This window comes from Prionailurus bengalensis, chromosome C1 (genome assembly GCF_016509475.1).
Source record: "Prionailurus bengalensis isolate Pbe53 chromosome C1, Fcat_Pben_1.1_paternal_pri, whole genome shotgun sequence".
In the NCBI taxonomy this organism is placed as follows: Eukaryota; Metazoa; Chordata; class Mammalia; order Carnivora; family Felidae; genus Prionailurus; species Prionailurus bengalensis.
In genome coordinates, this window is record NC_057345.1 from 190,213,674 (window position 1) to 190,236,735 (window position 23,062).

Sequence of the window (23,062 nt, forward strand, 5' to 3'; positions counted from 1 at the left end):
TGAAAGAATGCTAGGTAGAAATAAGTATAATGGGGAAAGAGTCCGTTTACCACTTAACTTCACCTGGTGGGCTTGTTACAGTTCAACACTTGCCTTTTGATTTACTCAGGTTTGAAACAAAAGTTTCATCCAATTTGTTTTATTCACTTGATTATTCATACTATTTTATTCCTTGAAGCAAGTTTATGTGTCATTTAAGTAACTATCCCATTCCATCACTACTGCTCTCTAATGAATCCCTAGAGTGTGACGCTACAACTTTCATTTTTAACAAGCTCCTTATACTTAAGTTTGAGAACCACTAAAGCAAAAGATGTTTGGGGCACCTGGGTGGCTCAGTCAGTTAAGCATCGGACTCCACTTCAGCTCAGGTCACGATCTCTGTTTGTGGGTTCCAGTCCCAAGTCTGGCTCTGTGCTGACAGTCTGGAGCCTGCTTGAGATTCTCTCTTTCTCTCCTCTCTCTCTACCCCTCCTGCTCATGCTTTGTCTCTCTCTCAAAATAAATAAAAAAACATGAAAAAAAATGTTTGAAGTGGTTATGTAAGAATAAAACTAGATAGACTGGACATTTTCAGTATTCTTTAATTTGGGTTCCACACTGAAAATTCAAAATAACTTGCTAATGTGTATATCATACACCCAATATAATAACACCAGAGATTGCTCCAAAAATTTGGGATGGCATAACATTCAAATGATTTTTCAAGGAAGTATAATATAGTTTGCCCCAGCATCTGGGAAAAAAAGGTGGCGGGGGAATCACCGTAGAAGGACAAAGATATCACAAAAAGCAAGAACGAGACCTGAAATAATGGATCCTGTTCTAAACTGCAAATGTAGTCAACCTTGATTTACCACGGTATAAATTAAGGTCATGGGCAACTCAGCAGTTGTCTAATATTTTAGGTTTTTAAAATTTTAGGTTTTTTAAAAGATTACATTGTGTGGAGTAGTCAAGATTCACAGTATGTGGGGAACAAGAACAGAGTAACTCCGAAAATCAAAATGATCTACCTTGAATTTTTGTAGCATTTAACGTTTTTCAAAGTGCTTTCACACATACTATTATCTTATCCATGTAGCAGCCATGTGAGTAAGAAAATTATCATCAGCAAAACCATTTTCAGAACTTTAAATACTGGATCCACGAAGAAAAAAGGCGTGGAATTGAACCAGAGAAATGACAGAAAAGGATGTCAGTGAGGAAGAGAATCATGGAGAGGGCAAGCACAAAAAGCTGAGGTCCAGGCGACAGGGAATTGAGAGCCGAACGGAGACTAACCTGGCCGGGTGGGGGTGGGGGCGATAGCTTTAGTGGGCAAATAAGCGCAAAAAAGCCTGGGTGCAGGAAATACAGGATTATGAAACTGGAATTTACTTATCTGTACCAAAGAGGATGGATAAGGTCAAAGAAGAAGAGAAAAATGGAAAGCAAGGCGCACTTAAAGCTGCACGGAACTTTTGTGGGCTGCTATCCTTCAGTCCAATGACCACGGAGTTCGGCCTCAGGTTGAGAATAACGCGAAGGGGAGTCGAAGAGGGCGCGGGCGGGAAGACAGCAGAGCCGGGTAGCGCGTTCACTCGGACCAACAAAAGCCGCCGGACACACTTAGCGAGCCACGCAACTTGCGGGGGCCGAAGGGTTAACCGCGCGCCCGACTCCCGCGCGCTTCCCGGCCCCCACTCCCGCGGTCGCTAGGAAACGCCGAAAGTGGGGGAGGGGCGGGCGGCGCGGCGGAGGGTGGGAATCTTTTTCGGGCGCCCGGGGGCGGAGGGAGGGGAGCGCGCGTGCGCGCGCCCGTCCGTCCGTCGCCGCGGTGACCGTCCTCGGAGTCCGTCGGCTCGCGCCCCGCCCCCGTTCTGCTGCCCCCTCCCCTGTCGCGCGCGGGGGGTGTTTCTCGCTCCTCGCGAGTTGCCGCCGCCGCGGTCGCCGCTGCTCCTCCTCTCCCAGTCTTGGGTTTCCCAGGCACTGCTGCTGCCGCTACCTCTGCGGTCTGTATGAGGAGGAGGAGGATGTGAAGATGGCGGAGCTGCAGATGCTGCTGGAGGAGGAAATCCCGGGGGGCCGCCGGGCCCTCTTCGACAGTTACACGAATCTGGAACGGGTGGCAGATTACTGCGAGAACAACTACATCCAGGTGTGAAGCATGTCCCGGCCTGGGCGCGTCGGGCCTCTGGTGGGCAGCGCGTGGGGGATCCCCGGGCCGGGGGCCGTGCTTGGGGGCGCAGGGCGCGCGGGGCTGGGGCCGCGGCGGGGACCCAGCCTAGCTAAGCCCTCGAGGGCGGGGGAGGGGGAGAATAGGGTGGGAGCTGGGTCTGGTGAATTGGTGAGAAACCTCCGGCTGGAGGAAATTGTAGCTTTAAAACATTTTAAAAAGCCATGAATCAGTCCTCGTTGCGGTGTATGTGTCGTGTCCCCGCCTCTTCGCTTCTTCTGCCCTCGGCCGCCCCCGCACTCGGTACCCGTCAGTGTTCGGGATGGCGGTGGAGGCGGAGAGTGTTTCTTTCTATTTGACAGAATCCTGCTCCCCCATATGGCAGGGGTGTGGGGGGGATTGATGGATCACCCCCTCCCCCAAGCTCTGGAGGATTTTTAAGGGGCTATGTTGTTGCAAAGTAAAGTGCCTCAGTTTTATATTCATGTAAATGCCTCAAGAGACTGGTATTTTTGTTTATTTTTTAGTTTCTAGCCGGGGTTACTGTAGAAGAGCAGTTGTCTGTTGGAAGTTATTGCCATTTTCCTCCTTATGGAGAATGAGAAGCTGCATGATAATGAGCACCACCCCCCCTTCCCTCGACAACCCCGTTAGAATAGTTAATTTTCCTGTGGGAAAAAGAATTATAAGTATTTTTCAGCAAGGATTAGGAAATGATCCTCATGATTTAATTTTTCCCGAGATGGTTGGTTTGGTACAGAGACTCAGAGTGGTAACGCTGTGTGTATGTGTATGGAGGTGGGGTGTGTTGGGTGAGATGAGATCCAGCTGCGCCTGGATACAGCAAAAGATTCTGTGGATTTAAAAAAAAAATCCTTCTTGAAAAATTATTTGAAAGGGTAGGTTAAAACAGTTTGCAAATTAAGCGTCTTTTGTTTCTTTGTGGCTTATTCTGGAGTCACAGATTCTACCTCCATTTTTTCCCTTAACGTTTAAATTCTCTTGGGATAAAGGTGGAAATGGAAGAAGTGTGTTAAATTGTTCTTTCACTATGGTCTTCTCCCCCTCACCTCCCGCCCCGCTCCCACCTCCATCTCTCCAGGCATCCTTCTTAATATCAGTTATATTGGGAAGCATTCTTTAGTCTTAGTGTAAGCTAAAAAAAAAAGGTGTTGGAATTTATAGGTTTATAAATTTTGTAAGGATCACGTGGTTAATCAAGGATGTTATTGTGAGATTTTACTAAATTAGGTATATACTTAACTCTGTATTATCTTGTAGCAATGATTTGTATTGAAGAAGGGACCAGGCATAATCCAAGGCTTTTCCCTCCAAAGAGACTATTGAAACTAGTAGGAACAGAAAAAAATGTGTCTTGGGTCAGAGATTCATGCAAAAAAACACAGTGGTCCATATTTGGAGGGTGCTTCTTAAATACTGAGTGGGATAGAAAAGAGTCAAACATTAAGTTGTTCAGTGTTCAACTGCATGTATTCAAAAGTCTTGTATAGCTTGCCACTGTGTAAAGGGTTGATGAAACACACCTAGTGTCTACAGAATTTCATAGTGTAGTTAGTAGGAGAGGCTGATCTGTGAGCAAATGAATAGTGTAGTGTGTCAGTTTATACTCTAAGGGACTGAAGGTGGGGAGAAGGCCAGGAGGAAGATATGCTATTCCTAAGGAATTCACTGTCTCTAGGAGAGGCAAATCTAAAGGACTGAAGTGGTAATTCCATTGACTGCAGCATATTATGGGAGTTATAGGTCAGAAGAGAAACTGAGAATAGAAAAGTGATTGGGTAGCGGTTATTACCAGTAATAAAAAAATAAACAGATTTGTCTCTCTTTGGAACATAATTTTTATTATAATTTGAAGGTATAGTTTTTCTTAGATTACAATTGATACATAAAGGTAAAGTACATGGATTAATAAAACTGAGAGGTTAAAGGGATTAAGGGTTGTCATCTTTTTAAATATTTTATACTATTCTGTCATTACTGTCACCATTATCTGTTTTAGCAATAGGACTAATAATTTAGTGTGGTTTTTTTAAATGCATAGTATAGCTATTGATTAATGGAATTAGATTTAAAAATATTTTTTCAGTTTAACATCTAAAATAGATTTTACATGTTAGATTAGATTTTACCTCTTAGGTTATCATCTTTTTTATGTGGGTATAATATTGGTGTTTTTCTCTTACGAGATGACAGCTCTTACATGATTTGTTTGTAGTAAAGTTGATAAATGGAACATGCTGATAGTGGATTTGTGCTGACCTAGCTGTACATTTGACCCAACTGGCTCTCCTTGTGACCAAAGAACTGACCAGCAGGGGTTTTGATGCTGCCTCTGACCCTGTAGAAAATGAAAATTAATTGGTTGTATATGATCACATACTCAGTTTAGCCTTGTTTTAGCATCATATCCTAACTACTAGCTCAAGTTAACCCAACACTTACTTTATTTTGTGGAAATGTAATTTTTGCCAGTAAAGTAGAAAAAGATAAATCTGTTGAATCATGTGTAACAAAGGGTAAGGGTCTTTGTTCAGTGTTCTTAAGTAGCTGGTTTTAAGCATAGGAATAGCCACATAACTAAGAGAAATAAGAATGCTCTAAATGTGGATTATATTTAGTGTGGAAATTGAGCAAAGGAAGGAAAATGATTTTGCTATCCTTCTGGAAACAACTGTATCGTGTTTAAATTGTTCCTAATAAAAATATCTTTCAGATACATTATCAGCATTAGGAGTGACCAGATACTGCCTGTGTTAACACCCACAATCTATAGGTAGAACAGCGTTGTAGACAACAGTGTTGTAGACAGCGGTTTTCCAGGATACTAATGCAGTTAGTTAGAAATTTAAAAATCATCTTTAGTAAAAATTTAGATGGTTTTTGTTTTATTATTTCAACCTCTAGAAAAAGTGACAGTAAAAATATTTTTTCTAAAATGTGATGCTAAGAGGCACCTGGGTGGCTCAGTTGCCTAAGCGTCTCTTGATTTCTGCTCAGGTCATAATCTCACAGTTTTGGGAGTTCAAGCCCTGTGTCGGGCTCTTTGCTGACAGGAAAGGAGCCTAATTGTGATTCATTCTCTCTCTCTCCCTCTCTCCCTCTCCCTCCCTCTCCCTCCCTCTCCCTCCCTCTCCCTCCCTCTCCCTCCCTCTCCCTCCCTCTCCCTCCCTCTCCCCCTCCCTCTCCCCCTCCCTCTTCCCCTCCCACTCCCTCTCCCTCTCCCTCTCCCTTTGTCTCTCTCTCAATCACTCTCTCTCTCTCCCTCCCCCTCCCTCTCTCTCTACTCGTCCCCACTCATGCTTTCCCTGTCTCAAAATAAACAAACTTAAAATTTTTTAAAAATTTAATGAAAAAAATTACAACTAAAATTGCTGATATTTCCTGATTGATTTTAATTCTTGTCTGTGAAAAAGGACTTAATAATTGTTAAGGACTTTTGTAAAGATACATGTAGGACCTGTGTTCTTTTTTTCATTTATTAATATAAACATTGATACCTAATCTAAAAAGTTTCCAGAAATTTTAAACAATGTTTTGATTGACTTGGAATCTACATTTTTACAAATAGAAGAATTTTATTTTATTACTATTTTTTTTAATGTTTATTTTTGAAAGAGAGCGTGAGTGGGGGAGGGGCAGAGAGAGAGGGAGACAGAATTTGAAGCAGGCTCCAAGCTCTGAGCTGTCAGCAAAGACCTGACTTGGGGCTCGAACTCCTGAACCGTGAGATCACAACCTGAGCTGAAGTTGAACACTTAATTGACTGAGCCACCAGGTGCCCCAAAAGAGTTTTATAATAGTAGGAGTTGCTTTAATGTTTGGTAGATGAAATAAATTTATAGTTTTTACTTTCCTAGAGTAACTCTGAAAAACCAACTTATTATTAACATTTTTCCTTTCGTTAGATAAAATAGTTAATTGGTTTTTTGTTTTTTTTGTTTTGTTTTGTTTTTTAGTTTTTTTTATTTGTTTGTTTTTTAGATACATAGTAAAATCCCGTTGTCCATTATTTGGAGTAAGAGCAAAATCATCCAGTAACATGGTTTTGCTCAGAAGAACAGAAATTAAAAATGTACCTAAAGGGGTGCCTGGCTGGCTTAGTCCATAAAGCATGCAACTCTTGATCTGAGGGTCATGAGTTTAGGCCTCATGTTCGATGTAGAGCTTGCTTGAAAAGATAATAAAATAAAAATACTTTATAAAAAATTTTTACAAAATGTGCCTTAAATTTTATGTGAAATATATATATTTTTTGCTTTTGAGTAATAGAGATGTCATTAATGACTTCTGTTTTTTGTCTTTTTTAAACATTTTTTTTTAAGTTTATTTATTTACCTTGAGAGAGTGAGAGAGTGTGTTCTGGGAGGAGCAGAGTGGAAAGGAGAGAGAGAATCTCAAGCATGCTCCATGCTGTCAGGGCAGAGCTCAACTCTGGGCTCCATCTCCCATGAACCATAAGATCATGACCTGGACTGAAATTGAGACTCTGATGCTTAACCGACTGAGCCACCCAGGTGCCCTCGTTTTTTGTCTTTATCAAAAAAGATACTCCCAGAATTCATTAAAAATTGCATGAAAAGTTTATAAGGAGTTACAGTTTATTTATAATGCTAAGACATTTGTTTAACTTGACACAATACCTTCTGAGTGTACAGTCTTCTAGTCCTATGGCATTGTTTTCAAGTTTTGAAGGAGATTTTGTTATAATACAAAAAAATCTGATACATACAGTTCTTAATTTCTAAATATTCAAACTATTGTATTTACATTAATTTTCTATTGCTGTTGTGACAAATTGCTACAAATTTAGCAGTTTAAAACAACACAAACTTACCATTTTATAATTCTGGAGATGGTAAGTCTATAGTAGGCCACAGAATTGGGTTCTTTCTGGAGGCTCTGGGGGAGAATCGGTTTCCTTGCCTTTTCCAGCTTTCAGGGACTACCTGCATTCCTTAGCTCATGACCTTCTTTAAAATTCCAAGCCAGCAGTGGCATCACTGCAACCTCAGCTTCTGTTTTCACATCTCTGTCTCTCTGCTTCCATCTTCACTTCCCCCTTCTCCCTCTGCTTCTGTTGTCACATTTTCTTTTCTGACTCTGACCATCTGCCTCTCTTTATAAAGACTCATGTGATTATATGTTGGGCCCATTCTGATAATCTTCCAATCTCAGGATCATTATCACACCTCCAGAATCCCTTTTTGCCATGTAAGGTAACATATTCACAGGTTCCAGGGATTAGGATGTGGTCATCTTTGCTGGGGGGTGAAGGTTGTGGGGGGGTGGGTGGTGGGGGGAGGAGGGAGGCACTATTCAGTTATAATATTTGAACATAGCTTTTCCTTCCTATATCAGTAATTGGCTGTAACCCTTTTGGTACCTAAGCCCAAAACCTTGGTACTGTCCTTGACTCTTATCTTTTGCATTGGATAACAAATGGCTCTGTCTTCACATGTCTGGATCTGACTACTACCACCTCTTCTGCTACCAACCTGGACCAAGATATGATTATCACTCAGTTAGATTATAGCAAAAGCCAGAGTGATCTTTTTAAAAAATCTAAATCAGATCATGTTCTGTTCAAAATACTGAGATTTTCTGTCTCATTCAGTTTAAGAACTAGAAATTAACATTGCCTACAAGATACAAATGATCTAGCTTTCTAGTCTTGAATCCTCTCCTAATGTAATTCCTCTTCTCTTTTGCTAATTGTGTTTCAGCCACATTGGCCTCTTTTTCTTTTCCTTCTTTTTTAATGTTTTATTTATTTTTGAGAAAGAGAGCACAAGTGGAGGAGGGACAGAGAGAGGGGGGTGGGCAGAGGATCCGAAGTGGGTTCTGTGCCGACAGCAGCAAGCCCAATGTGGGGCTCAAACTTGCCAACCATGAGGTTGAGCCACCCAGCTTCTCTGGCTCCTTTTCCTTGAACATAACAGGCACAGTTCTGCTTCCACATTTTTTTTTTAAACTCTAGCCGTTTTTATTGAAAAATTTTGCATGATTTACTTTTCATTAGTCTGTGCTGTCCATGCTTCTAATGATATCAGAATCACCTGGATCACTGATAGCCAGTATGCATACTCTGTAGTATTTCCCACATACTGTGTCCAGTTCAATATTATTGCCATTGTAGTGGACACCAGTTTTGGCCACTATGATGTAGTGTCTGTTTCAGATTTCCTCAGGGGTGGGCAGTTGTTGGCGAAGATGACCAATTTCACTTTGCCATGTCTGATCATTTTCAGAGTATGCTTCTATCCCAGCACATACTTTCCACTTTTCATTATGAGCTGGAGCCTAGAGTTCATCAACTCTAGCGACTTTTTCATCTTCTTTGTGGCCACCATCTTCCTGTCTTAGGTGCAGGATGGCCCCAACTAAGAGCAGACTCCAAGGTTGCTGGGTGCAAGAAAGGTACCTCAAGACTTTTTTATTTTGCATTTACTGTGCCCTCTACCAGGAGTATTCATCCCCCAGATAGTTGTATCACTGGATCTTTTTACCTTTTTCATGCCTTTGATCAAGTGTCAACTTTTAAATTTTTTTAACTTAAAAAATATTACAAAATTGTTTTTTAATTTCAGTGTAATTAACATAGTGTTATATTAGTTTTAGATGTACATTATAGTGATTCCACAATTCTATATATTACTCACTGTTTTCATGGTGAGTGTACTCTTAATCCCCTTCACCTGTTTCACCTGAACATCCTCCTGGTAACCATCTGGTAACCATCAGTTCATCCTTTATATTTAAGAGTGGTTTTTTGTTTGCCTTTTTTCCTTTCTTTATTTGCTTTACTTCTTAAATTCACATTTAAGTTAGTGAATTTCACCTGTGAGTGAAATCATATATTTATCTTTCTTTGACTGACTTCACTTACCATTAGACCATCTAGTGCCACCCATGTTGTTGCAAATAGCAAGAATTTCATTCTTTTTTGTGGCTGAGTAATATTTTATTGAACACAAATACCACATCGTCTCCTTTTTTTAAAACTTGTTCTAACGTTTTTATTTATTTTTGAGAGTCAGAGCACGACTTGGGGAGGTGCAGAGAGAGAGAGAGAGAGAGAGAGACACAGAATGTGAAGCAGGCTCCAGGCTCTGAGCTGTCAGCACAGAGCCTGATGTGGCGCTTGAACTCACGAATCATGAGATCATGACCTGAGCCACCCAGGTACCCCTTCTTTTTTTTTTCATTTGAGCTCTATGCCCAGCGAGGCACAACCCCAAGATCACAACCCCAAGATCAAGGGTTGAATGCTTTAGTGACTGAGCTGGCAAGGTGCTCCATATCATGTTTTCTTTATCCATTCATCCATCAGTGGACACTTGGGTTGCTTTCATGATTTGGCTGTTGTAAGTAATTCTGCAATAAAGATACAGGTACATGTATTTTTTCAAATTAGTGTTTTGTATTCTTTGGGTAAATACCTAGTAGTGGGATTACTGGGTCATGTGGTAATTCTGTTTTTAATTTTTTGAAGAATTTCCATACTGTTTTCCACAGTGGCTGCACCAGTTTATGGTTCCACCAACAGTGCACAAGGGTTCCCTTTTCTCCACACGTTGTTTCTTGTATTACTGATTTTTGTTATTCTGACAGGTATGAGGTGATTGTGGTTTTGATTTGCATTTCCCTGATGATTAGATCTGGAGCATCTCTTCATGTGTCTATTGGCCATCTGTATATGTCTTATTTGGCGAGATGTCTGTTCACATCAACTGCTTAGTTTTTAATTGGATTATTTTTTTTGGATGTTGATTTGTATAAGTTCTTTATATATTCTGGATATTAACCACTTACCAGATATATCAACAGAATACAACATCAGTATACAGAAATCTGTTGCATTTCTGTATACCAGTAATGAAGAAGCAGAAAGAAAAATTAAGGAAACAATCCCATATACAATTACACCAAAAATAAAAAATATCTAAGAATAAACTTAACCAAGGAGGTGAAAGACCTGTACACCAAAAACTATAAAACACTGATGAAAGAAACTGAAGATAACACAAACAAATGGAAAGGTATTCCATACTCATGGATTGGAAGAACAAATATTAGTAAAATGTCTATACTATTCAAAGCAATCTACAGATTTAATGCAATCCCTATCAAAATATCAACAGCATTTTTCACAGAACTAGAGCAAACAATCCTAAAATTTATATGGAACCACAAAAGATCCTGAATAGCCAAAGCAATCTTGAAAAAGAAAAACAAAATGAGGTATCACAATCTCAGATTTCAAGATATACTACAGAGCTGTAGTAACCGAAACAGTATGGTACTGGCACAAAAATAGACACATAGGTCAATAGAAAACCCAGAAATCAACCCACAATTATATGGTCAATCTTTGACAAAGGAGGCAAAAATATCTAATGGGAAAAAGACAGTCTTGGGACACCTGGGTGGCTCAGTAGGTTAAGCATCTGACTCTTGATTTTGGCTCAGGTCATGATCTCACAGTTCACGAGATTGAACCCTGCATCAGATACTGTGCTGACAGCGCGGAGCCTGCTTGGGATTCTCCCTCTCCCTCCCTCCACCCCCCTCCACTTTCTCTTTCTTTCTCTGCCCTGCCCCCACTCCACTCACACACACTCTCTCTCAAATTAAATAAATACACATCAAAAAAAAAGGAAAAAGTCTCTTCAATAAATGGTATTGGGAAAACTGAATAGCCACATGCCAAAGAATGAAACTGGACCATTTTATTTTTTTACTGTTTATTTATTTTTGAGACAGAGAGAGACAGAGCATGAGCAGGGAAGGGGCAGAGAGAGAGGGAGACACAGAATGTAAAGCAGGCTCCAGGTTCTGAGCAGTCAGCACAGAACCCAACGCGGGGCTTGAACTCATGAACTGTGAGATCATGACCTGAGCCGACGTCAGACGCTCAAATGATGGAGCCACCCAGGCGCCCCAGGAGCATTTTCTTATACCATACACAAAAATAACTCAAAATGGATTAAAGACCTAAATGTGGGAGCTAAAACCATAAAAATCCTTTCTAGAAAAGAGCACAGACAGTAATTTTCTGACATTGGCCGTAGCAACATTTTTCTAGATATGTCTCCTAAGACAAGGGAAACAAAAGCAACAACAGCAAAAAGGAGAAAAAAAAACCAACTATTGGGAATACATCAAAATAAACAGCTTTTGCACAGCAAAGGAAACAAAACTGAAAAACAGCTTACTGGATGGGAGAAGATATTTGCAAATGATATATCCAATAAGTGGTTAGTATCCCAAATGTATAACTTATGCAAATCAACATCCAAAAAAGAAATAATCCAATTAAAAACTAAGCAGTTGATGTGAACAGACATTTCTCCAAATAAGACATATACAGATGGCCAATAGATACATGAAGAGATCCTCAAGATCTAATCATCAGGGAAATGCAAATCAAAACCACAATCACCTCATACCTGTCAGAATAACAAAAATCAGTAACACAAGAATTCATTTATCAGTTCTAGTAGTTTTTGGTGGAGTCTGTAGGGTTTTCTATATATAGTATCCTGTCATCTGCAAATAGACTTTGACTTCTTCTTTACTAATTTGGATGCCTTTTATTTCTTTTTTTTTGCTGATTGCTGTGGCTAGGATTTCCCAGTACCATGCTGAATAAAAGTGGTGAGAGTGGATAGCCTTGTTTTGTTACTGAATTTAGGGCAAAAACTCCCAGTTTTTCACAATTGATAATGATGTTAGCTGTGGGTTTTCACATAAGGACTTATTATTTTGAGGTATGTTCCCTTTCAACCTACTTTGTTGGGGGTTTTATGATGAATGGATGTTGCACTTTCCCAAATGCTTTTTCTGCGTCTGTTGAAATAATCATAGGTTTTTATCCTTTCTTGTTCATAGGATGTATCTCGTTGATTGATTTGCAAATATTGGACCACCCTGCATCCCAGGAATTAATCTCACTTGATTGTGGTGAATGATTTTTTTAAATGTATTGTTGGATTTGCTTTGTTAATATTTTGTTGAAGATTTTTGCATTTGTGTTCATCAGAGATATTGGCCTGTAATTGTCTTTTGTGTGTGTGTGTCTTTATGTGGTTTTGATAAATTTGGAAGCTTTCATTGCTTTTCTAGCTTTTTTTTTTTTTTTTTGCATAGTTTGAGAAGAATAAGTCTTTCTTTCTTTCTTTCTTTCTTTCTTTCTTTCTTTCTTTCTTTCTTTCCTTCTTTCTTAAATTTATATCCATATTAGTTAGCATGTAGTGCAACAGTGATTTCAGGAGTAGATTGCTTAATGCCTTTACCCATTTAGCCCATCCCCCCTCCCACAACCCCTCCAGCAACCCTCTGTTCTCCACATTTAAGAGTCTCTTATGTTTTGTACCCCTCCCTGTTTTTATATTATTTTTGCTTGTCTTCCCTTGTATTCATCTGTTTTGTCTCTTAAATTCTACATATGAGTGAAGTCATATGATATTTGTCTTTATCTGACTGATTTTGCTTAGCATAATACCCTCCAGTTCCATCCACGTAGTTGCAAATGGCAAGATTTCATTATTTTTGATTGCTGGGTAATATTCCATTGCATATATAGACCACATCTTTTTTTTTTTATTTAAAAAAATTTAAAAAAAAAAATTTTTTTTTTTCAACGTTTATTTATTTTGGGGACAGAGAGAGACAGAGCATGAACGGGGGAGGGGCAGAGAGAGAGGGAGACACAGAATCGGAAACAGGCTCCAGGCTCTGAGCCATCAGCCCAGAGCCCGACGCGGGGCTCGAACTCACGGACCGCGAGATCGTGACCTGGCTGAAGTCGGACGCTTAACCGACTGCGCCACCCAGGCGCCCCGACATCTTCTTAATCCATTCATCTGTCGATGGACATTTGGGCTCTTTCCATACTTTGGCTATTGTTGATAGTGCTGCTATAAACATGGGGTGCACGTGTCCCTTCGAAACAGCACACCTGTATCCCTTGGATAAATGCCTAGTAGTGCAATTGCTGGGTCCTAGGGGAGTTCTATTTTTAGTTTTTTGAGGAACCTCCATACTGTTTTCCAGAGTGGCTGCACCAGCTTGCACTGCCACCAACAGTGCAAAAGAGATCCTCTTTGTCCGCATCCTCGCCAACATCTGTTGTTGCCTGAGTTGTTAATCTTAGCCATTCTGACAGGTGTAAGGTGGTATCTCATTGTGGTTTTGATTTGTATTTCCCTGATGATGAGTGATGTTGAGCATTTTTTCATGTGTTGGTTGGCCATCTGGATGTCTTCTTTGGAGAAGTGTCTATTCAGGTCCTTTGCCCATTTCTTCACTGGATTATTTGTTTCTTGGGTGTTGAGTTTGATAAGTTCTTTGTAGATTTTGGATACTAACCCTTTATCTGATAGGTCATTTGCAAATATCTTCTCCCATTTTGTCAGTTGCCTTTTCGTTTTGCTGATTGTTTCCTTCGCTGTGCAGAAAGAAGCTTTTTATTTTGATGAGATCCCAGTAGTTCATTTTTGCTTTGGTTTCCCTTGCTTCCGGAGACGTGTCGAGTAAGAAGTTGCTGCGGGCAAGATCAAAGAGGTTTTTGCCTGCTTTCTCCTCGAGGATTTTGATGGCTTCCTGTCTTCCATTGAGGTCTTTCGTCCATTTTGAGTTTATTTTTGTGTATGGTGTAAGAAAGTGGTCCAGGTTCATTCTTCTGCATGTCGCTGTCCAGTTTTCCCAGCACCTCTTGCTGAAGAGGCTGTCTTTATTCCATTGGATATTCTTTTCCTGCTTTGTCAAAGATTAGTTGGTCATATGTTTGTGGGTCCATTTCTGGGTTCTCTATTCTGTTCTGTTGATCTGAGTGTTTTTATGCCAATTAATTCTTTTTTAGATGTTTGGTGAAATTCACCTGTGAAGCCATTTGTCTGAATGTTACCTTTTGATGATTCCTTCTTGGTCTATTTAAAGTTATAACATACTTCTGCCCTTTGTTTACTCCCCTTTTTTCTTGTACTTTTCTTTCCATGCTTTATTTTTCCTCATATTGTTTACTGGTTAGCATATGGTGTATCTTATTTATTTATTTGCATATTTCTGTCCCCTGGCATATGAGCTTCATGAGAGCAGGGAGTCTTTTTCATTGTCAGCATCTGGAACAGTGCCTGGGACAAAACAGACATTCAATAAATATTTGTTAAAAGAATAAATTAAGGGTTTTTCTCATAAGCAGTGGAAAATATCCTTTTGAAAGAAGTGAAATAAATTAGTTTCCCGAAATGGAAGAGTTTTTATATTTATGTACAGGTAAATGAAGTTGGTGAATACTTTTCATTTGTTCAGGGTATTTAGTATAATGTGACCAACAGAATTGAAACTGGTTATTTTACGTGTGGCTAGTGCTTTAGAGTTTGTTCAGCAGTTCATTTGCTTTCACTTAATGCATGGTTTATTCTATAGTGGATGCTTCTCAAATATTTGAGTGGATCTACAACTTTTTGGGCAGTGAGCAAGGAAGATACTCCTATTTATAAAAAATCAAGTAAGTAAGGGGCACCTGCATGGCTCAGTCAGTTAAGCATCCAACTTTGGCTCAGGTCATGATCTCTCAATTTGTGAGTTCGAGCCCTGCATCGGGCTCTGTGCTGACAGCTGAGAGCCTGGAGCCTGCTTCGGATTCTGTGTCTCCCACTCTTTCTCTGCCTCTCCTCCACTCATGCTCTGTTTCTCTCTCAAAAATGAATAAATATTTTAAAAAATCAGTTAAGTAAAATCAAGCTTAGTTATGACTCTGCTAAACCAAAATTCTGTAAACATAGGAATTTTGTCCATTTTTTTTCCTGTGTCCCCTATGCTTTGTTGAGTAAAATGATTGAGATTATAACTCATACCATTAAAAAATTACATATATATGTATATATATTACATGTATAAAAAATTACATATTCTTTTTCATTTAAGAAGTACTTACTAAGTGAAACAAGTCATACAGAGAAAGACAGATACCATATGTTTTCACTCTTTTGTGGATCCTGAGAAACTTAACGGAAGACCATGGGGGGAGGGGAAGAAAAAAAATAGGTTAGAGAGGGAGGGAGCCAAAACATAAGAGACTCTTAAAAACTGAGAGCAAACTGAGGGTTGATGGGAGGTGGGAGGGAGGGGAGGGTGGGTGATGGGAATTGAGAAGGGTACCTGTTGGGATGACCACTGGGTGTTGTATGGAAACCAATTTGACAATACATTTCATATTAAAAAAGAAGAAGAAAAGAAATACTTACTGAGTATATGTCCATGCTGGGAAGTCATTGGTAACTCATGGAACAGTCTAATTCTGTTACCATTTAATTGCTATGAAGACCCTATGTTCAGTAGAGTCTGAATTAATGGGGTTTGGACTAAATATAACATGGCACAGCTTTTCTTTTGTTGTGCTTGCTGTTATTTGGCTTTATCCATTTATCCATTGAAGATTTTGAATAGAGGCAAGAAGATGCATTGTTAAGAACTTCCAGAACCTACAAAACAATATTGAATAGGGGAAGCAACAAGGGATGCCTTTTTCAGTATGTACTACAAATCTTTTTCGGGAGATAATGCTTGAATAATGATCCCTTGTCTTTTTGTTTTTAATTTTTATTTGTTAAAATTTTTTTTTAATGTTTGTTTATTTTTGAGAGAGAGAGAGAGAGACAGAGAGAGAGAGACAGACAGCTGGGGAGGGGCAGAGAGAGAGGGAGACACAGGATCCAAAGCAGGCTCCAGGCTCTGAGCTGTCGGCACAGAGCTGGACGTGGGGCTTGAACTCCCAAACTGTGAGATCATGACCTAAGCCAAAATCGGATGCTTAACCAACTGAACTACCCAGGTTCCCCTCCTCTTCTCCTTTAAAACATTTATTGTAGAAGAGCAGGGCAGGTTCAGAAAGAATTTGAATAACCTAGCTTAATATATAGTACTGTTTTTGAGAGAAGAAATTGAAATTTATTGACATTAAATTCATATGGCTTCTAGGTTTTTCATCATCTGCACATATGATTATGATATAGTAATATGTATAATTATGAATTTTATTCATGGTTAATTCTACATATAACATAAATTTAATGTCGGCAATTTAGTTTGTGGTGTAGATGTATTATGTAATAATAAGGCATTGTACCCCAGCTTTTCCTCTTTTGAAATGAATAAAGACTGGATCTCTTGGATTATTAACATGACTTTTTTTTTTAAGTAGATTAAAGTCTGATTAATTCAGGGGTTCTTGGGTGGCTCAGTCAGTTAAGCATTCGAATTTGGCTCAGGTCTTGATCTTCTGGTTGGTGAGTTCAAGCCCCATGTGGGGTTCTGTGCTGACAGCTTGGAGCCTGGAGCCTGCTTCAGATTTTGTGTCTCCCTCTCTCTCTGCCCCTCTTTTGCTTGCACTCTTTCTTTCTCTTTCAAAAATAAACAGTAAAAAAAATTTAAAAAGAAGTCTGATTAATTAATATTGGTTTAATATTATTTGATATTATACATAGGCTGTTTTGACATAAGATATGTGAATTAGATCAGGTCATTTTTTTCTTCCAAATTTTTATTTAAATTCTAGTTAGTTAAAATATAGTGTAATATTGGTTTCAGAAATAGAATTTGGTGATTCATCACTTACATGTAACACCCAGTGCTCATCATAACAAGTGCCTTTAATATCCATCGCTCAATTAGCCCATTCTCCACCTGCTGTCCTCTGTCAACCCTCAGTTTGTTCTCTATTGCTTACCTCTGTTTATTTTCCCCCCTTCCCATATGTTCGTGTTTTGTTTCCTAAATTCCATGTATGAGTGAAATCATAAGGTATTTGTCTTTCTCTGACTGACTTATTTTGCTTAGCATAATACACTCTAGTTCCATTCATGTTGTTGCAAATGGCAAGATTTACTTTTTTGATAGGTGAGTAATATTCCATTGTGTGTGTGTGTGTGTGTGTGTGTGTGTGTGTGTGTGTACACATCTTTGTCCGTTCATCAGTTGATGGACATTTGAGCTCTTTCCATATTTTGGCTATTGTTGATAATGTTGCTGTAAACATCAGGATGCATGTACCTCTTCAAATCCGTATTTTTTTTTTTAATTTTTTTTTTTCCAACGTTTATTTATTTTTGGGACAGAGAGAGACAAAGCATGAACGGGGGAGGGGCAGAGAGAGAGGGAGACACAGAATCGGAAACAAGCTCCAGGCTCTGAGCCATCAGCCCAGAGCCCGATGCGGGGCTCGAACTCACGGACCGCGAGATCGTGACCTGGCTGAAGTCGGACGCTTAACCGACTGCGCCACCCAGGCGCCCCTTCAAATCCGTATTTATGTATCCTTTAGGTTAATACCTAGCAGTGCATTGCTGGATGGTAACGTAGTTCTATTTTTAACTTTCTGAGGAGCCTCCATACTGTTTTCCAAGTGGCTGCACCAGTTTGCATTCCCACCAACAGATGGATTCTCCGCATCGTTGCCAACATTTGTTCTTTCCTGTGTTAATTTTAGCCATCCTGATAGGTATGAGGTGGTATCTCATTGTGGTTTTAATTAGTATTTCCCTGATAATGAGTGATGTTTGAGCATCTTTTCATGTGTCTGTTACCCATCTGGATGTCTTCTCTGGAAAAATGTCTTTTCATGTCTTCTGCCCATTTCTTAACTGGATTATTTGTATTTTGGGGGTAGAGTCTGATGAGTTCTTTATAAACTTGGATACTAACCCTTTATCAGATATGTCATTTGCAAGTGTCTTCTCCCATTCTGTAGGCTGCCTTTTAGCTTTGTTGATTGTTTCTTTGCTATGCAGACTTTTTACCTTGAATTCCCAGTAGTTCAGTTTTACTTTTGTTTCTCTTGCCTCCTGAAACATAGTAAGAAGTTGCTTCAGCTAAGGTCAAAGAGGTTGCTGCCTGTGTTTTCTAGGATTTTGATGGTTTCGTGTCTCACATTTAGGTCTTTTATCCATTTTGAAATTATTTTTGTGTATGGTGTAAGAAAGTGGTCCAGTTTTATTCTTCTGTATGTTGCTGTCCAGTTTTCCCAACACTATTTTTGAAGAGATTGTCTTTTTTCCATTGGATATTCTTTTCTGCTTTGTCGAAGATGAATTGCCAGTATAGTTGTGGGTCCATTTCTAGGTTTTCTATTCTGTTCTATTGTAAATCAGGTCATTTTTGGCTACTACTTTAATCCTAGTCCCCTCTCTGCCTTTCCAAATGTAACAGTTGTCATCAGTTTGTTAAAACTCTATTTACCTGGGGTGCCTAGGTGGCTCAGTCGGTTAAATGTCCGACTTTGGCTCAGGTCATGATCTCATAGTTCATGAGTTCGAATCCCATGTCTGGCTCTGTGCTGACAGCTTAGAGCCTGGAGCCTGCTTCAAATTCTGTGTCTCTCTGTCTCTCTGTGCCTCCCCTGCTCATGCTCTCTTTCTCTCAAAAATAAATAAACATTAAAAAAACCACCCTTATATAACTCGGGTTTTTTTTGGTTTTGTTTTATTTTAAACAACATTAATGTCACATAGAACTCACCATTTTAACTATATTAATTAAGTGTACAATTCATTGGTTTTTTAATGTATTTACAGAGTTGTGCAACCATTACCAAATCTAATTTCAGAACATTTTCATCATCCCAGAGAAAACTTGTACCCATTAAACAGTCACTCCGCATTTCCCTGTGCCTTCACTCCCTGGTAACCATAAATCTACTTTCTGTCTCCATTGATTTGTCTGTTCTGGACATTTCATATTAATGGAAACGTAATATGTGGCCTTTTGTTTGTGGCTTATTTCACTTAGCATGATAATATTTTCAGCATGTACATGTTTCAGTACAGGCATACCCTGGAGATATTGGAGTTTGGTTACAATGCACTGCAATAAAGCAAGTCAAATTAAATTTTTGGTTTCCCAGTATATATAAAAGTTATTTTTACACTATCTTGTAGTCTGTTAAGTGTGTAGTAGCATTATGTCTAAAAAATTGTATATACTTTTTATTAAAAAAATATGTCATTGCTGGGGCACCTAGCTGGCTCAGTCGGTAGAGCATGTGACTCTTGATCTCAGGGTTATGAGTTCAGGCCCACATTGGGCTTAGAGATTACTTAAAAAAAACACCTTATTGCTAAAAAATGCTACCCATCATCTAAGTGTTCAGGGAGTCATAATCATTGGTCATAGATTACCATAAAAATATAACGCAAAGTTTGAAATATTGTGAGAATTAAAGTGTGACGGGCAGGAAGTGAGCAAATGCTGTTGGAAAAATGGCACCTATAGACTTGTTTGATGCAGAGTTGCTACAGAACTTTGAGTTTTTAAAAAACAGTATCTGCAAAGCTCAGTAAAGTATGCTTGTACCTCATTCCTTTCTGTGGCCAAATATATTTCATTATATGGATATACCACATTTTGTTTTATCCATGCATCTGTTGATGGATATTTGGGTTGTTTCCACCTTTTGGTTATGAATAATGTTGCGTGAACATTTGTGTATAAGTTTCTGTGTAAATGTATATTTTAAATTCTCCTAGGTGTTATGTAGGAATGGAATTCCTTGGTTATATGGTAACTTTATTTTTAACTTTTTGATTACTTTCAACTTTTTTTTCTGTAGTGGTTGCACTATTTACATTTCTACCAATAGTGTATGAGAGTTCCAATTTGTCTACATCCTTGAGAATATTTATTATTTTCTGCTTAAAAGTTACAGTCATGGGGCGCCTGGGTGGTGCAGTCGGTTAAGCGTCCGACTTCAGCCAGGTCACGATCTCGCGGCCCGTGAGTTCGAGCCCCGCGTCAGGCTCTGGGCTGATGGCTCAGAGCCTGGAGCCTGTTTCCAATTCTGTGTCTCCCTCTCTCTCTGCCCCTCCCCCATTCATGCTCTGTCTCTCTCTGTCCCAAAAATAAATAAACGTTGAAAAAAAAAATTAAAAAAAAAAAGTTACAGTCATTGTTGTTGGTGTGAGGTGGTATGCCATTGTGGTTTTGATTTATTTTTATTTAATCACTAATAATGTTGAGTGTCTTTCCATGTGCTTGTTGACCATTCTTGGGAGAAATGTCTATTCACGTTCTTTCCTTTATTTTTAATTTGTTCACTTTTAATTGTGTTTTTTGCCTTTTTATTGTTGAGTTGTGAGAGTTCTTTATGTATTTTAGATAGCAGATCCTTACTAGATGTGTGATTTGCAAATATTTGTTTCCAGTTTGTTGGTTGACCTTTCATTCTTTGTTCTTTAACTTTATTTTTTATTTTTTAAAATTTACATCCAAATTAGTTAGCATACAGTGAAGCAGTGATTTCAGGAGTTGATTCCTTAATGCCCCTTACCCATTTAGCCCATCCCCCTCCCACAACCCCTCTAGCAACCCTCAGTTTGTTCTCCATATTTATGAGTCTCTTCTGTTTTGTCCCCCTCCCTGTTTTTATATTATTTTTGTTTTGCTTCTCTTATGTTCATCTGTTTTGTCTCTTAAAGTCCTCATATGAGTGAAGTCATATGATTTTTGTCTTTCTCTGACTAATTTCACTTAGCATAATACCCACGTAGTTGCAAATGGCAAGATTTCATTATTTTTGATTGCTGAGTAATAATCCATTGCATATATATACCACATTTTCTTTATCCATTCATCCATCGAGGGACATTTGGGCTCTTTCCATACTTTGGCTATTGTGGATAGTGCTGCTATAAACATGGGGTGCATGTGTCCCTTCGAAACAGCACACCTGTATCCCTTGGATAAATGCCTAGTAGTGCAATTGCTGGGTCCTAGGGGAGTTCTATTTTTAGTTTTTTGAGGAACCTCCATACTGTTTTCCAGAGTGGCTGCACCAGCTTGCACTGCCACCAACAGTGCAAAAGAGATCCTCTTTGTCCGCATCCTCGCCAACATCTGTTGTTGCCTGAGTTGTTAATCTTAGCCATTCTGACAGGTGTAAGGTGGTATCTCATTGTGGTTTTGATTTGTATTTCCCTGATGATGAGTGATGTTGAGCATTTTTTCATGTGTTGGTTGGCCATCTGGATGTCTTCTTTGGAGAAGTGTCTATTCAGGTCCTTTGCCCATTTCTTCACTGGATTATTTGTTTCTTGGGTGTTGAGTTTGATAAGTTCTTTGTAGATTTTGGATACTAACCCTTTATCTGATAGGTCATTTGCAAATATCTTCTCCCATTTTGTCAGTTGCCTTTTCGTTTTGCTGATTGTTTCCTTCGCTGTGCAGAAAGAAGCTTTTTATTTTGATGAGATCCCAGTAGTTCATTTTTGCTTTGGTTTCCCTTGCTTCCGGAGACGTGTCGAGTAAGAAGTTGCTGCGGGCAAGATCAAAGAGGTTTTTGCCTGCTTTCTCCTCGAGGATTTTGATGGCTTCCTGTCTTCCATTGAGGTCTTTCATCCATTTTGAGTTTATTTTTGTGTATGGTGTAAGAAAGTGGTCCAGGTTCATTCTTCTGCATGTCGCTGTCCAGTTTTCCCAGCACCTCTTGCTGAAGAGGCTGTCTTTATTCCATTGGATATTCTTTCCTGCTTTGTCAAAGATTAGTTGGCCATACGTTTGTGGGTCCATTTCTGGATTCTCTATTCTGTTCCATTGATCTTAGTGTCTGTTCTTGTGCCGGTACCATACTGTCATGATGATTAGGCTTTGTAGTGTAGCTTGAAGTCTGGGATTGTGATGCCTCCTGCTTTGGTTTCCTTTTTCAAGATTGCTTTGGCTATTCGGGGTCGTTTCTGGTTTCATACAAATTTTAGGATCATTTGTTCTAGCTCTGTGAAGAATGCTGGTGTTACTTTGATAAGGATTGCATTGAATATGTAGATTGCTTTGGGTAGTATCGACCGACATTTTAACAATATTTGTTCTTCCTATCCAAGAGCATGGAATCTTTTTCCATTTTTTTGTGTCTTCTTCAGTTTCTTTCATAAGCTTTCTATAGTTTTCAGTGTATAGATTTTTCACCTCTTTGGTTAGATTTATTCCTAGGTATTTTATTGTCTTTTGTGCAGCTGTAAATGAGATAGATTTCTTGATTTCTCTCTGTCGCTTCATTGTTGGTACATAGGAATGCAACTGATTTTCTGTGCATTGATTTTATATCCTGCAACTTTGGTATATTCACAAATCAGTTCTAGCAATTTTTGGTGATATCTTTTGGGTTTTCCATATACAGTATCATGTCATCTGCGAGGAGTGAAAGTTTGACCTCCTCCTGGCCAGTTTGGATGCCTTTTATTTCGTTGTGTTGACTGACTGCAGAGGGTAAGACTTCCAATACTATGTTGGATAACAGTGGCAAGAGTGGACATCCCTGTCTTGTTCCTGACCTTAGCGGGAAAGCTCTCCCTTTTTCCCCATTGAGGATGATATTAGCGTTTGGGTCTTTCATATATGGCTTTTATGATCTTGAGGTATGCTCCTTCTATCCCTACTTTCTTGAGGGTTTTTATCAAGAAAGGATGCTGTATTTTGTCAAATGCTTCCTTGCATCTATTGAGAGGATCACGTGGTTCTTGTCCTTTCTTTTATTGATGTGATGAATCATGTTAATTGTTTTGCGGATATTGAACCAGCCCTGCATCCCAGGTATAAATCCCACTTGGTCGTGGTGGATAATTTTTTTTAATGTAGTATTGGATCCGGTTGGCTAATATCTTGTTGAAGATTTCTGCTTCCATGTTCATCAGGAAAATTGGTCTGTAGTTCTCCTTTTTAGTGGGGTCTCTGTCTGCTTTTGGAATCAAGGTAATGCTGGCTTCATAGAAAGAGCTTGGAAGTTTTCCTTCCATTTCTATTTTTTGGAACGCCTTCAAGAGAGTAGGTGTTAACTCTTCCTTAAATGTTTGGTAGAATTCCCCTGGAAAGCCATCTGGCCCTAGATTTTTGTTT

The 23,062-nt window shown here is 39.2% G+C and overlaps 1 protein-coding gene and 1 pseudogene across 50 annotated transcripts in view; one reads left to right on the forward strand and one right to left on the reverse strand.

Moving 5' to 3' along the window:
• Positions 1-1,780: 1,780 nt before the first annotated feature.
• The window catches only part of ABI2 (abl interactor 2), a 125,349-nt gene continuing 104,067 nt past the window's right edge, over positions 1,781-23,062 (forward strand). For 41 of the 50 annotated variants that reach the window (XM_043577539.1, XM_043577586.1, XM_043577543.1 and 38 more), the window contains exon 1: positions 1,796-2,140. In XM_043577539.1, coding sequence (XP_043433474.1) covers positions 2,024-2,140 — 117 coding nt within the window. In that variant the 5' untranslated portion in view covers positions 1,796-2,023. Of the gene's footprint in view, positions 2,141-23,062 lie in introns of all 50 variants that reach the window. The other 9 variants (XM_043577583.1, XM_043577581.1, XM_043577567.1 and 6 more) reach the window with 6 other exon arrangements.
• Positions 7,493-8,686, reverse strand: LOC122481672 (annotated as a pseudogene).